The 16,797-nt window shown below is 42.1% G+C and overlaps 1 protein-coding gene across 2 annotated transcripts; it reads left to right on the top strand.

Annotated features, from left to right (window-relative positions):
* The first annotated feature begins 2,529 nt into the window (after positions 1–2,529).
* On the top strand, positions 2,530–15,681 carry LOC120055946 (BTB/POZ domain-containing protein KCTD1-like). 2 transcript variants are annotated; one of them, XM_039004018.1, is made up of 6 exons: positions 2,530–3,048; positions 3,687–3,836; positions 8,512–8,690; positions 9,829–9,973; positions 10,847–11,152; positions 14,242–15,681. In XM_039004018.1, the coding sequence occupies exons 2-6, from the start codon at positions 3,807–3,809 to the stop codon at positions 14,404–14,406; spliced, it is 825 nt and encodes a 274-aa protein (XP_038859946.1). In that variant the 5' UTR covers positions 2,530–3,048; positions 3,687–3,806; the 3' UTR covers positions 14,407–15,681. The 2 variants fall into 2 exon arrangements, with proteins under 2 accessions (XP_038859946.1, XP_038859948.1); XM_039004020.1 differs by lacking the exon at positions 3,687–3,836.
* Positions 15,682–16,797: the final 1,116 nt, after the last annotated feature.

Genomic DNA, 16,797 nt, shown 5'->3' with positions numbered 1-16,797 from the left:
ATTTACCCTTGGTACAGCCTGAGGGAATGGCTATGAGTGGTCACACTATGAGTGATCCTGGATAATGTGGTTCTCTTGTTTCCTAAATTCTTTGTTTTCCATGTCATTTCAGAAAGCCATGACACACACCATCTCATATTGTTCTGAAATCGTTTCAGTAGTTAGAAACAGGTAAGATTGGAATTCCAGAAACATTTTGTTGAAATATAATTAGATCTTTAAGAAATTAAGTTAATTGATTGCACCCAAATTGGCAATTTTAATTTATATGATTCAGATAATATTAACTTAATAGTACCCAACATCTGATTTGGACCAACCTTCTTCCTACTAATGAGTCAGACCTGAGGAATCCCCCAAAAATGGTCAAAAGCCACTCACAGACACCCCACGTCAATCCAACCCCAACAACCAGTATACAGTATCAGTTCTCTAAGTTTGACAAGTAGGATGCTGCGGCTTGGAGAATTGCTTCTCCATACTATATAATGTATTCCCTGATTTCTTTTTTACCCTGTTCAGAGAAAGTCATTGAAGTCGCTTTATTTACCATAAAGTGCTGTGAAAGTACCAGGTTTTGACCACTAGATACAGCTGTTCCTGCTATACCACCACAATTTATTTTCATAATGAGCCAAATCTATTGGTTTTCTACCCAAAGTTGCAAAATAAATGTTGTGATATATTTAATAAACACAATAGACCAGCAAAATGGATAAAAAAAAGTGTGGCTGTATAAATCAAATCAAATTTTATTGTCACATGCGCCGAATACAACAGGTGTAGACCTTAATGTGAAATGCTTACTTACAAGCCCTTAACCAACAATGAATTTCAAGAAATAGAGTTAAGAAAATATTTACAAAATAAACTCAAGTTAAAAAAATTATAAAAAGTAACACAATAAAATACATAACAATACCGAGGCTATATACAGGGGGTACAGGTTAGTCGAGGTAATTTGTACATTTCGGTAGCGGTAAAGTGACTATGCATAGATAATAAACAGCGAGTAGCAGCAGTGTAAAATTTGATTAATAGTCTGGGTGGCCATTTGATTAATAAGTAGAGTAGCAGGAACAGCGGCATCTATTGGTCAAAACCTGCTACTTTCACACTTATTATGGTAATGCATTACATTGTATGCAGAAGCAATACTACAAGCCAGCTTCATACTACTTGTCAAACTTAGAGAACTGATACGGTATACTGGTTGTTTGGGTGGGATTGGCATGGTCCGTGGGTGCCTTGTGTCTTACTCATTGGTAGGAGGAAATTTGGTCCAAATCGGATGCTGGGTACTATATTTATTGAATATTATCTGAATCCTATAAATTAAAATGGCCAATTTGGGTGCAATCAATTAGTTTAATTTCTCAGAGATCAAATTCTATTTAAAAAAAACAATGTTTCAGTAATGCTAGTCGTATTTGTTAATAACTACAGAAACGATATCAGAACAATCTGAGATGGTGGGTGTCAAATCCTATTTTTTGTGCTTTTGAGGTGGAACAACCCAATGATATGATGTTCACATCTAGCTATGTTTGAGTACATGGAAAATGTTTACTTAAAAGGCACATGCTTTAACAGAAATATATCTATCTTCAAGCAATACTATTCCTATGACTTTCAGTCATGATGTGTCAAGCACTAGCTACACAACTGTATTCATCCTTTCTTCTCATTAGAGTTTTGAATAGCTTAGTCCAGGAAGGACAGACACAGCAGATGAACATCAACATCATTAGAAACTTCTGCTGCAGTTATGGAAAAATTAACTGCATATTATTCTGAAACCTACGATGGTGAATATATTTGCATAAAAGTGAGATCCTTGTATTCCCCATTCAGAGCAACTAGTGCTTTTAACAGCAGGGGGCGAGAGAGAGGATGGAATCATTTTTATTTTATTATTGTGCTTATTTGTAAAGGGGGGGGGGGGGGTCAACACTGGTGTTAATGTCTATGCAGTAGATGGGGTTCACTGTTGAACATAGTTCACTCATACTAAAATGTAGGGTGAATAAGTTATATCTGGCATGTGCCTCTGTTATAGGGAAAAGCCATGTCAAAGATAAGGATATAATTAAAATGATTGTACATCCAGGTAATGTAAAAATGTCATGTTCTGCATTATATATATATAAATCAATGAAAGCAAGAACTTCACTCAGATGGCACAATGCCCTTTGCTGTCAATATCCCGCAGTTTGATACTAAAAGCTTAAGAGCCTCAATCTTCCTGAAATTATGCATGGTTGAACGTTTGAAATGAGCTCGTGCATCAGCCCCAGGCGCTGATTCATACTTGATTGGGGCAAAGCAGGCTGCAAGTGCTTATTTATATAACTACGTCATTTGGGAGGTTGGCCAAAGAAATAATAATAATAAAAGGAAGTGTCGATTTTCCATTAGAATCCATCGATTTAAAAAAAGTTGATTGTAATCAACTAGTTGTGTGATGCACATGCTGTGTCCATTTATAGTTGAGCTCCATATCTTAGACGACACGTTTGGAAGAAAAAAAAGAAAAAAGACTCAACCAACAATCTATATAATTATCATCTGCTGCTGCTTTTCCTCCCTGGCAAAGAAACACTTCATCCATTTACAGAAATCGCCCGCGGGAATGTTACATCAAAACTAATCATAACGATTAAAATCTGCTTTTCTGTGCGAGAGGAAGGCAATGGGCGAGGATGTTGTATGCCGAAAAAATAGCAAGATATCTTTATACGATTTTATGAAGAAATATAAAATACAATTTCCAGAAAGGCCGACGCAGTGCTGTAAGTGATCTGCTCTTTAGCTCGGAGTTTTATTGTGGAGATTGGTTTAGACTGGGATAGAGACATGAGCTAATTGTATCCTGATCTTTGCCTTGAGGGGTTTCGGAGCCCTGGAGCAAGTACTCTCTGTATTTTGTTCTGTCTACCTTAGCCAAGCTATTGCATTTCTCACCGGTGTAGGAAGGGAAGCAGCTCGCAGGCGAAATCGGAGGGAAAGGGTTCTCAAAAAGATACTTTATGCCCATCCATGTTTCAGGTAAGCAGAGAATTATTTGGTTTGCTAATATTTCCGAGGCTGGTTTGACTGGGACATTCAAGGCGCAGCCGCTTTTACGCATGTGCCAGGCGATGAGCACCATAGTTCTAACAAAAAATATTTAACCACTTCCTGGATATTGTTCGGTGTTTAACAACTGTATGTTTGTTAAAGTGCCGACGACTGGCTTCAAATGCTTATTTGTATTTTCACCGAATTGTACGACCTTCGTTGAGCAAACACCGTAGCTATCCGCCCGTGTGAATTCGCTCCTGGCGCATTCGCCTACTTCAGCCCCAAACACATTATCGTCTCCGTTTTCCCCGTCGGACTTCTTGTCACACTCTTATTACGAACCGAGTTTAGGCATTTCATACAGGCTTTTCCTATATTCGTTTGTCCTAAACCAGTTTCATTTCCTGAGTGCCCCAGATCTGGCTAATGAAAGACGCCATTGTGGAGTAATTTTGCCGGAGGGGATTTCTTATTTTGTAAGACAGGACGTACCTATTCAACACACGTCAATGCAGATTCTGTGAATAATCTCATTGTATTCGCCATCATTTTGTAACGAGAACCCTATCTATGTAAGCCAAGACAAAATGTAGGCTACAGTATTTTCCTTTTGCTTCCCATAGATCTCTTGCGGGGCTGACCTATACCCGTGCGCAGGGAATTCCACGGTACAGACGCGCCACTGCAAATAATTAAACTCCCGGGCGGAAGTCTGGATCTATGTTTGCATCTTTGTAGCTGTGATGTTATGGAGACAAAACATGATATATATGGTTAGTATTATCAGTGTACAAATTCACATTTTAAATTGTTTTTGTAATAAATTAGCCTGCTAGTATGATATATGGACACAATGAACACACTAATGCAACTTTGAACCTCTACTTGCCATTTGCCAATCTAAATCCAACTGTATACAGGCTGCTGGTAACAGATTTGTACGGTTATCCTACAAGTTTACACAGATGTTTATGTGCTCCTTTATGACACCCGCTATGTAATTATCTCATTCTAACCAAGACACACTGGTGCAATACATGTGATTACGTAACAAAATAATATTCTCAACCTTTTAATGCCAGAAAGTAAAACGCGCGCAGATGTTGGAACAGTGAAGTATTCCTATTCCTTACTTTTGAGTAAAATGCGTGGCTGTAGGAGCGTTCACTGGAGGGCGCTGTTATGACGAGCACATTGGCATCTGCTTAAAAGGGCACAATGTCTCACATTGCATTTTATAGTGTCCACTTATTTACAGAATTTAGAAGTAAACAGACATGGTTATGATTTGGATCCCCAATTAGAACTATATCAATAAGTCATGTTAGCATTCAGCATTTTTCCTCTTCTAGTAAATGAAATGCATTTCCATGTAGTTACTACTTGAGTAATGTGCCTCACTTCTTGTCACACCTGAGAGGAGCTCCAAATGTACAATGGGCACCTTTTTTAAAAATGGCCATAGGCAAAAAAGTGGACAACTGTCATCCTGTAAACACTTGACTAGTGACTACCTGTGACTTGGCATTTCCAATCAGGCCATTTACACCAAGTGCATAAAGTGTTCTAAATTACAAGGTACAGTTGCACTATGGGAAATAAGGGCTTCTTAAAGGGCTGATGCTACACCCATTATTGGATTATTACATGTTTAACATTTGTAGGACTTGATGGGAGGTAAAAGATCCTACGATATTCCTTCTTGTGCATTTAGCCTTATTACATTGTTAACAATGTTTGTTCCACACACACCATGTAAAGTATTTGTTGAAAACTGAACACCGGAACGGAGTGCAGTCCGACAACAAAAGCGTTGATCCATTGTGCCAACTACAGATTTGTTTGAACAGGTTGGGGTGTGGATGCGGTCAACACAATTACACCAGACTAGGATAAACAAGCAAGTCACTTGCGACAGCAATTCTACATTTGTTTAGCGTGTTCTTGCAGTATAAATGCTGGTTACTTGTGTAGCAAGGGAACATTGAACCACTAACAAAGGTTAGAGCATGTGTTTTGTATACACATAGTTATGTGGTTGGCCTAGATTATTCAAAATGGCAACAGGTGGGAAGACTGACTGCAGCAGTTCTGAAAGGAAAAGGGATGAAGGGAATGGGTGTAGTGTGTCAGGCCACACATAGCATTACGCCATCGTGGAATCCGTGTTATTGCGGTGCTTTGCATTGTGTTGCTTGTCAGGTTCTACTGATGATCTTACCACCTCAGTATTCTGGGTTATAGCTACGCATAATCCTACTGGTGGTCCATGCCACGGTAGACATGTTTTAGATTTGTACTATATGGGTTGAAGGGTGCTCCGACTGTTTGAAGGTAGGAGTAGTCAACCTGAGAAAGAATGCACAGGACATGGTTTTAATTTGAGTTGGGATGAAGTGGTTGTGCTACAAGTACTCAGACCTATGCTCCCTTTCTATCTCCCTTGCTCAATGGCGTGCGCACACACACACATTCATGATTCTTAGCAGATTCTCCACTCCATCCACTTTCATGATGATGAGGCTTTGAGGAAAGCCAATTCCAGTGAGCTGGTTTACAGGACTTACTTTCTCCACACACACCATCTCCCACAAATTAGTCGGGAAACAAATTACCTGCATTCTGAGTGTGATCCCACGCACTTTGCTGGCTGCCTTACACAGGTCCCCCTTTTGAAGAGCGGCCGTGTGATTTCCTCTTTGTTCACCCCGCGGGCCCCTCTGCCTTCTGCGAGAGGGATTCTGGAGTTGAATTTTAAAACTATGCATGGCGGCTGGCTGCCTGCGCTTATCAGCTCGTGCACAAACGAACTGCATGCAAATCAGGGCAGGATCCCACACCACAGTGGAGGCCTGCACTCAAAGGCAGGCTTAATTGCTAATTGGGTATCTAGGTGTGACACCCACACTGCCAAAACTGAGAAGTAAAAACATGGATGTTTTAATGCCAGTTGCGGTTGTTTTTAATTAATTTATTCAATTTTAACTTATTTTAAGAGTGGATTGGATTTTCTGAATGTTTTGGGGAAACTAACCCAGGAGAGTGTAGTCGTAAACACCAATACTTCCAACATGAATCTAACATGCAATGTTTTTTGAGAATCTGTTTGGTATACACTACAATAAGAGGTCTGATGTTGTGGATTCAAAGGTATCATATGATCTGTTCATCTTTGGACATGTTTTATACCTCTTTTTGAAAGTGAAATTGTCATTGCCTGTGTCTCTCTGATTGGCCATTTAGATTAGGTCTAGAAGTGACTTTGAAGTCTGCATTTTTCTGGTATATACCAAAACCATAATGCTTTATACGGGGAGCTGTTTTTTGGGCTGTGTGAGAATGGTAGGTACCTGACTACATGCAAGAAGGGCACCTGCACATAAGTATTAATGAGATAAGACTAAAGAAAAGCCCATCACAGACACGCCAGTGTGAAAGAAAGTAGAAATGTATCCACAACAGTGACACATCAGGATCCTGCTAGTTTATGTAAAATGGGTGGGAGGGTCACTGTTTTCATTTGCTCTTAATCTCCACCACAATCTTAACAGCCCTCCTGAATATGGCCCATTGTTCTGGGAGAATACTATGTGAGTAAACAGGTCTTTTAGATGGTGTGCTACAGACTAAAAGGGTCTGTGGAAAGGTCAAGCGTTCATCCAGGGTTGCCAAAACACCCTGGAGGCTAGTGTGTGTGTGCCTGTTTATATATAGATATATATATCTGTCTCGAACAAAAAACAAACTGGTATCTGCTGTGTTTTGATGTCATTTGGTTAGTCACTGAATACTCTGCACTGTTAGTGTTACTGTGAGCTTTGTATTTTCACCAAGGACTTGTTGCCAGACTTCTGGAGAAGGTTTAGTTTCTGATTTCAGGCTAGATGGAAAAGTAATGTTCAGTCTTTGTTAGTGCTTGAGAGGCAGCTGGAACAAATGATGACTGGAGGAAATGGAGGGTGAGGAATAGAAAGGGCAAAGGCAACGGCGCAAATCCAGGTATGCGTCGTGGTTTTGGGGAGGTCCAATGTTGAATCTGGTGTCCGATTTATAGGATATGCTACACCTCTTAGCAGACATGCAGTAAATGCGACAATTACCTGCTTTTAAAACAGCGACAACCTTAAGAAACCCCGAGGCACTAGAATGCTAATGTTGTCCGGGGCTTTGACTTATCCATACACCATTGCAAAAGCTGCAGTGACTGCCACAGCATCGCTCTTGTGTGTACTGCTGTCACCCATTAACGCATCTCCGGAGTCTGCAGGTGGAAACACACAGCATCTCCAACTTGAAGCCTGTTTTTCGTGCGCCAGGTTTGATAATGGACGCAACGGATATCATGGATTTAACGCATCAGAAAACGAGAAAGCGCCCGCGTCCAATCAGTTCTTTGGATGAGTCCGTAGTACACGCGTCCCTGAAACGAATCTCAATGCGAACGGCGGAATGCGGGGACCCTCCGTTCATGTACTCAAGAGGCGACCCCTTACCTGCAGCATCACTGAAGCAGAATGATCATTCTGTGTCTTCCTCACCATCCACAGTTTTGTCAGCGCAGGTAGGCTAACGGAGATTTAGGCCAATTCGTTTCAGCAAACTATGGTCAAGTTACCTGCGACGTGACATGGATGCACTTCATTGTAGGGGCTTTGTTTGATGTCTACTTCCTAGTGCCTACCCACCAATAGTGGAAGTTGTTGGATATTTATTTGATGTGAATATCATCAATGCCAAATTGTCTTGTATGTATTTTCCCACATTGATAAAATCGATTCAGCTGAGCAAATATAATTTTAGATTTAATCCCGATTTTTTTTTTTCTATTTTGCACATCCCTGTGTAATTACTACTTAATAAAAAAAATAATAACATTACATTTCTCCATCCAATGACATTGTTTTCATATTGTGTAGAGATGGACCTCTTTTCTTATTGGTTCAGAGGGTCTTGAACTTGTGGTTGAGAAACTCAATTTGTTATGTGTGCCATTAGAGATATTGCCAGCTAATTGTGTTTTTAGGTTAGCAGGGAACGTTTCTTCTAAATCTTATTACATTATTCAAATCTAGACCGACTATTGCTCTATTACAGTGTGTGTGGTGTGTGTGTGTGAAATTGCTGTTCGAAATGAATTTGGCTTTGGGAGATGATTATGCCCAACAGATATGGGGGGGTGTGGTTGGTAACATTCAAGTCAAGGTCAGGAAATACCATGCTAGTGTAACTCAGAGACCTCTATTCTCTCAGTCCTGACAGAACCGAAGAGTTGGACCTTAGCCAACTATTTAACCATTTTTTCAGAAAGATGAGGAGAATACATTTACCAATGGAAAAATACATATTTACATCCATATTATAAACAGATAATTTTCATGGCTTGACTTTTCAGTCTGTGCTGTCCACCATATTGATAGTCATTTGTTGATAATCATTCATTTGTGCTAGGATAACCGTTCCAGCATGTCCAGGCCCATGATCACCAGATCACCAGCATCCCCCTTGAGTAACCAGGGCATCCCGACGGCTGCCCAGCTCACCAAGTCCAATGCCCCTGTGCACATTGACGTGGGCGGACACATGTACACCAGCAGTCTGGCCACGTTAACCAAGTACCCAGAGTCCAGGTAAGCGCATGTGACCACTCTCCTATTAATGCAGTTCCTCAATTGCAAATGACTAAACGTATGTCTTTGTTTTGGTACCTGTAGGTACAAAACGCCAGTGTTTTCATCTATGACCTTCATATGTGGCTTTAGAGGGGGTTTGGGATGATTCAGAGGTTGAAAGTGAGATCATGAGCCTAGCCCATGTCAGCCGTGTTTATCTGGATTAGCTCTCTGATTGCATAATGTCATAATTTGACAGCTCAGAAGTCAAAGTTTACCCAATCACAATGATTCAGCACTCAAATGGATGAATGAGGTGGGAAAGATTGGATTTGAACACAGGGCTTGATATTACACTTTTTCACATTCAAACTCATATGATTATTAAGGCTATTCTACAATACCCTGATTACTATGCATCATCACAATATTTCCACGCAATACCAAATACAAAATGGCCACCTTTTTTCAAGACTGCCCCAGAGTTATTTTGAGCAGTAAACATTTGCAGGGCTCAAAAGTCCAAACTGCAGACAAAAGCATCTCAGTTATTCTGACAGATGTCCCAGCAGCAGTAAAGGGCCAAAGGGCACGGGGCCATCTGGAGGCAGGAGGGCCACTGCAGCCTGAGGCCGGGCCCCCGGGGCGCCATCCTGCCTCGGGCACCTCTCTACCAGCTGGCCCTGACCCCTCCATCAGACCACAGCATAGCTCTCATCTCATCCATGCCGCTTCATTTCTATATTTATTTCTCCCATTCTATTTCCCTCATTCTCTGTCTGTTTGTCCCTCTTCCTCTCTTTCTGTCTGTTTCTTCCGCGTGCGCTCTGTTTTTCTCCCTCCCTCCCTATATCTCTCCCACTCTCTTTCTCTGTGTGGAGCAGAGTAATGTGTGCATCACTCAACAAAGGTGTGAAAGAAATCAAACACTCCTGAGCTCACCCACATCCAGTGAGTCATAGAATCTGCACATGAATCACTGTCCTGTAGCCATATTAGGTGATATTTCCCTGTGCTCAAAACCACACCTGGTGTACTGTCAATTCAAAATGTATAGCTCAACTCAACAGTAGCCTTAGTTTGTTTGGCCCTATAACAAATGCTATATTGACGGAAAACAAATAACTGTCTCTGGCTTTTCTTTCTCTTCCTCTAGAATCGGACGTCTCTTCGATGGCACAGAGCCCATAGTGTTGGACAGTCTGAAGCAGCACTACTTCATAGACAGGGATGGACACATGTTCCGCTACATACTCAACTTCCTCAGGATCTCTAAGCTCCTCATCCCAGACGACTTCAAAGTGAGTGTCCCTTCCACTGCAATCAATCAGCTAGCCATCACTAGTCCCCAAACGTTCAGGGGAAAAAAGTGGACACCTTAGTCATGGGCAACCCTCAGTACTTGGTCTCCCTAGGATTGGTGCTGACAGATTACATACTGTGTGGAGTTACAAGTTCTGAAAGTCTTTTATTTTTATACCTATGTTTCTAGATAAAGTCATCTTAAAACATCAGGTGTTAGAGACCTTAGTTTTGCAGTAGTATGTTCTGTACTGAGTGTCCAGAAGAATCACTCATCCTCACTGTGACACATTTGTATTCTGTTTGCTAGCTTTTTGCGTCATTTAGCCCTTAATTACAAACTTGCCCCCAGAGAAAACAAATAATCACATTATCTGATGGACTGTCCACACAGTGACTCAATCAGGGGGAAAGGATATCAGCTAAAATAAGCAAAGACTAGCCCAAGTTCAGACCGAGGCCAAATTCACCCTGACAAATGTGCAGATGTGACACTGAGGAGTCAAATTGAAAAGCCCCTCGGTCCTATGGGTAAGATATCCCACAAGGCCTCAGTGTTTTTTTTGGTAGCCTAGATACCTGCCTGGTCTTCACACAGTTTGTTCGTATGAATGTCTATTATTCATGTTTGTTCTCATTCCTGTTATGGTTGATGGAACTCTTCCAGCATCCTCTGTGTTGACTATTTATTTTACTAGGGTATAGAAGGGGAGGCATTGTGTTGGGAACCAATAGTTATTTCACCCATATGAAAGAAATGAGACCCGAGGAAAGGAGATAAGAAAGCCATAATACAGTATTGAGACATCCTTTGCCTCAGCTTGACTTGTCCTATCCTCACTGACCCGTCTCCTCTGTGCTGCCCCCTGCAGGACTACAGCCTGCTGTACGAGGAGGCCCGGTACTTCCAGCTGCAGCCCATGCTGGCCGAGCTGGAGCGATGGCGCCAGGACCGCGACCTGGCCCGGGTGTCACGCCCCTGCGAATGCCTGGTGGTACGCGTGGCACCCGACCTGGGAGAGAGAATCACGCTGAGCGGAGACAAAGCCCTCATTGAGGACGTGTTCCCAGAGATTGGAGACGTCATGTGCAACTCCGTCAACGCAGGCTGGAACCACGACTCCACACATGTAATCCGCTTCCCGCTCAATGGATACTGCCACCTTAACTCCGTCCAGGTGAGGGCTGAAGACACCAGACACGCGTGGCATGGCCACTATAAGGTCTACTACACCTGTTGTATTCGGCACACGTGACAAATAAACTTTGATTTGATAAGGAGACTCATGTTCACCCTATGGATGTTGTATAGTAGGCTAGATACAAATGTTCATCAGTTATGATGAAACCATCATCTCAGTCAGAGATGCATCAATAAATGAAAGCACAGAGACATTATTAAATATGTAGGACAACGTTTCCTCATCCTTACTGTATATTGCAGGAGCTTTTCTCTCATACACAAACCACTCAAGTGGATGCAGTGGAGAGCGGGACCAAGACAGAGAGGGACAGACAGAGAGAGAGGTGGCGAGAGAGCTCCATTCAGCTCCCTGGCAGGTTGTCCTGAGGCAGGGCCCATAATTCTGTTTGGTTATTAAAGCACGCTGGCGGTGGGTGCTGTATCTGGGCCTAATGGAGGCAGGGTGTGTGTGGGGAGGGGGACTGCCAGCAGTGGGGGGGCCTTTGTAGTTCTGGCGGGGCTCTGGCCTGGGGCAGAGGGAGAGAAGGGCGTGCTGAGCAGCCCACACTGAACCAAGTGGCACCGAGAGAAAGAAAAGCCCTACTGCTCCCTGGGGCCTCTTTGATGGAATGTGATCCTGCTGCCCTCCGGACACGTCTGTAGATGTCTGCAAGCCTGCAGGATCAGGGACAAATCCACGCACGCGCAGAGACGCAAGCACGCGCAGAGACGCAAGCACGCGCAGAGACGCAAGCACGCGCAGAGACGCACAGATCTTCAGCTTCTTGGCAATTTCTCACATGGAATAGCCTTCATTTCTCAGAACAAGAATAGACTGATGAGTTTCAGAAGAAAGGTCTTTGTTTCTGGCCATTTTGAGCCTGTAATCGAACCCACAAATGCTGAAGCTCCAGATACTCAACTAGTCTAAAGAAGGCAGGTTTTACTGCTTCTTTAATCAGAACAACAGTTTTCAGCTGCGCTAACATAATTGCAGATTGGTTTTCTAATGATCAATTAGCCTTTTAAAATGATAAACTTGGATTAGCTAACACAACGTGCCATTGGAACACATGAGTGATGGTTGCTGATAATGAGCCTCTGTACGCCTATGTAAACGTCCTCACTGTCAACTGCGTTTATTTTCAGCAAACTTAACATGTGTAAATATTTGTATGACCATAATATTCAACAACTGAGACATAAACTGAACAAGTTCCACAGACATGTGACTAACATAAATGTAATAATGTGTCCCTGAACAAAGGGGGGGTCAAAATCAAAAGTAACATTCAGTATCTGGTGTGGCCACCAGCTGCATTAAGTACTGCAGTGCAGCTCCTCATGGACTGCACCAGATTTGCCAGTTCTTGCTGTGAGATGTTACCCCACTCTTCCACCAAGGAACCTGCAAGTTCCTGGACATTTCTGGGGGGAATGGCCCTAGCCCTCACCCTCCGATTCAACAGGTCCCAGACGTGCTCAATGGGATTGAGATCCGGGCTCTTCGCTGGCCATGGCAGAACACTGACATTCCTGTCTTGCAGGAAATCACGCACAGAACGAGCTGTATGGCTGGTGGCATTGTCATGCTGGAGGGTCATGTCAGGATGAGCGTGCAGGAAGAGTACCACATGAGGGAGGAGGACGACGTCTTCCCTGTAACGCACAGCGTTGAGATTGCCTGCATTGATGACAAGCTCAGTCCGATGATGCTGTGACACACCACCCCAGACCATGGCGGACCCTCCACCTCCAAACCGATCCTGCTCCAGAGTACAGACCTCGGTGTAACGGTCATTCCTTCAATGATAAATGCAAATCTGACCATCACCCCTGGTGAGACCAAACCGTGACTCATCGGTGAAGAGCACTTTTTGACAGTCCTGTCTGGTCCAGCTGTCTGGTCCACCTATGGTTTGTGCCATAGGTGACAACATTGCTGGTGATGTCTGTCTGGTGAGGACCTGCCTTACAACAGGCCTACAAGCCCTCAGTCCAGCCTCTCTCAGCCTATTGCGAACAGTCTGAGCACTGATGGAAGGATTGTGCAGTCCTGGTGTAACTCGGGCAGTTGTTGTTGCCATTCTGTACCTGTCCCGCAGGTGTGATGTTTGGATGTACCGATCCTGTGCAGGTGTTGTTACACGTGGCCTGCCACTGCGAGGACGATCAGCTGTCCGTCCTGTCTCCCTGTAGCGCGGTCTTAGGTGTCTCACAGTACAGACCTTACAATTTATAGCCCTGGCCACGTCTGCAATCCTCATGCCTCCTTGCAGCATGCCTAAGGCACGTTCACACAGATGAGCAGGGACCCTGGGCATCTTTCTTTTGGTGTTTTTCAGAGTCCGTAGAAAGGCCTCTTCAGTGTCCTAAGTTTTCATAACTGTGACCTTAACTGCCTACTGTCTGTAAGCTGTAAGTGTCTTAACGACTGTTCCACAGGTGCATGTTCATTAATTGTTTATGCTTTATTGAACAAGCATGGGAAACAGTGTTTAAACGCTTTTACAATGAAGATCTGTGAAGGTATTTGGATTTTTACGAATTATTTTTTAAAGACAGGGTCCTGAAAAAGGGATGTTTATTTTTTTGCTGAGTTTAGATATTCCATAAAAAAATCTGCCGTTTCCAGCTACGATAGTCATTTACAACATTAACAATGTCTCCACTGTATTTCTGATCAATTTTATGTTATTTTAATGGACAAAAAAAATATGCTTTCCTTTCAAAAACAAGGACATTTCTAAGTGACCACAAACTTTTGAGCGGTAATGTATATCCATTAATTTATCTTGTCATTATTCTTTTTCTATATTCTCAGTTCTATCATCTCTAATGCCACTCCCTTTCTCTTGTGCTAGACTTGGGCACATGTTGTCACTGAGTTTGTTTATAACTACTTAATACTACCTGCTCTAACATGATGTTCAGAGCATTGGTTCTGTGTGACGGGAAAACACGTGTGTTTCTCATCATCCCTCTCCCTTCTCTTCAGGACAGCTAAATGTATCTGTGTGTAATATCTAAACAGTGTTAGCTATCATGTTACCTCAACACCCCTTCTCTCCTTGTGTCCACCAGGTATTGGAGCGTCTGCAGCAGCGTGGCTTTGAGATCGCCGGATCCTGCGGAGGGGGCGTGGACTCATCCCAGTTCAGCGAGTACGTCCTGAGGAGGGAACTGAGGAGGGCAGGCCAGCGAGGAGGGCCTAACTCAAACCGTATAAAACAGGAGCAGCTGGACTAGACCTCCCAGACACCTGGGGCGCTAGACTTTTTTCCGGTGGCAGCCAAGCACTAGATGGGACGCAGCAGAGCTCTGTGGATTCTGGGTATAATACTGCACTCGTGCTAATTAGTACTAGGAAACTCTGAAATATACTACTTGCTAACTGGTTGAACGTGGCACGTGTATAATTACAACCACTTTGCATGTCGGAAATGTCTGAGTTTCCTAGCTCCGACTAGCACGCGAATGCAGCTTTATCGTTTTGTTTGTTTGTCATTAAACATTTTTTTTACTTGAGAAGAACCACAGAGAAAGAGTGACCAAGGTGCGACAGGAGTTTTTTTTTTTTGCCATAAGAAGATACAGAACATTTTGATAAGTTGATATCTCAAGGATATTTGTGATTGTTCATGCCCCGCCCCATCAAAATATATAAAAAAGGATTAATACTTTCCCAGGGTCCCCAAATAAAGTTTGTTTTAAAACTTTGAACCTACATTAGGTTAGATATGATTTCCATGATTAAGACCGTACAAAATGTAAATGGTTTGATCGCACATGTAGTGCAAGGCCATTCACTAGTGATTTGCAGTTTTTATTTACCCATTGGCATATTTACCAAGTCGAATTGTTCTCCCATACTATAAAAACGTTCACTGTGTTGCTAGAGGCAGACAAACAGTGCTATACATCATGGTGTTGTGAGAAGATCTTGGTTAGCATAAACACCATTATTTTTAACAGAACTGAATGAAACATTATCCACACTCTTATTCACACAGGATGTTAAGTATCGTGATACATAGAAATGAAGTGTTTTTACTTTAATCAAAGTTACCTTATTGGATTTTATAATATGAAATATAGTTCACATTAGTATTATCAATATTTTATGTCATAGACCATTCTATACTCACTAAATGAAAATGATTAAGTAAATTATTATAAGAAATGTCCCTGCATTGCCTCTGTTTTGGGTACTAAACCTAGAGAACAGAGGTGATTAATTCAGAGGAGCCTCAAGATCCTATTGAGTGACCTACTGTAAATGATATTTGCCATTGTATATGTTTTGTTTTTTACATTGAAATGGACACCTTTTTAACTGGCATAATGTTGCCTCATAAATGACTGAACAGATCAGGCTTATAGTATAAGACCCAAATTTAAGATTTATTCTTAGGCCATTGATGTGAAGTTTGATTATCATAAACTATTTCTAACGTGATCTACCTACGCTCCCTAGATTTGAGTAAAGAGGAATGTAGCACTAAAATGTGAAATAAATCTTCAACTGAAGTTGTACTGATGGCTGATCCATTGTGTGTTATGGTGCTAACAGAGAGAGTAGTGTTTATCATAGTACATGATATAATGGAATAGGTGTTGGTTCTTGTTGTATGTTCAACACAACCAGGCCAACAAAAATCGATTGTTGCTTTGTATTTCATCAATTTCACACACCCTTAAAGGATATTCCTTTAATATAGTGTTGAATAACACTGAGAACATGTATTTTTTGTGATCATATGTTTAATTTGTGTTATAAGTTTGGTAGCTACATGGAAAATAATTTTAGAAAACTGTTGCAGCTCAAGTCAACTAAATAATCCACAATGCAATGCTCTGTCAACGGGCGTGCTGGCTGGCTAGCGAGGTAGCTAGCAAACGTAGCTAAACACAATAATACCAAAGACCATATCAGCATGTAAAGTAGCTAGTTAGCTGTAAAATTGCCTAAACAAACTATCAATTTAGGTGTCTACAATCTCACCATGTTCAACCTGCAGATCGACGTGATTAACAGACTGGAGTCTGACATTTGCAATGGCAGATATACTTTTGAGGAGATTGGGAAACGCTGCCCATGCTACGTCAATGGTGCATTCTGGACGATTCTAGGACAAGGAGGGCTCTCCTTCAAGGAGTGAACGGGAGTCTATTGGGCGCTAGCTAAAATACCCAACATGAGCACATATTTCGTCAATAAGAAGTTCAACATCACAAATCTTTTCCGACATGTGAGACTAACTTGCTATCTGTAATATTGTATAGCTTTAGAATCGTAATATTGTATAGCTTTGAAATCGTGACATTGTGTACTTTCGATAAATAGTCACTTTTCTCGACACTGATTTAGAGAAGGGATTGCGTGACGATTAGTTTAGCAACCGCATGACGCGGCATGACCACGTGAACACGATTGGTTGACAGTGCTGGTTGGGGCGTTTATATGTTCCTTCATTCATTGGATTCCTATATCCTTTCTATAATATCTCTGGCAACGACGCCATGCAATGCACCCTGGACTAAAGAGGTGAAAAAATGTGCTAGACCCTCCGTTAAATTATACATTTCTCGAGGTATGAACATTGCAAAAATATGATCAATGGCTCATTTTTTATTTTT

This window comes from Salvelinus namaycush, chromosome 11, assembly GCF_016432855.1.
Source record: "Salvelinus namaycush isolate Seneca chromosome 11, SaNama_1.0, whole genome shotgun sequence".
In the NCBI taxonomy this organism is placed as follows: domain Eukaryota; kingdom Metazoa; phylum Chordata; class Actinopteri; order Salmoniformes; family Salmonidae; genus Salvelinus; species Salvelinus namaycush.
Note: the sequence above shows the minus strand (reverse complement) of the source record. Positions and strands in the feature narration are given on the sequence as shown.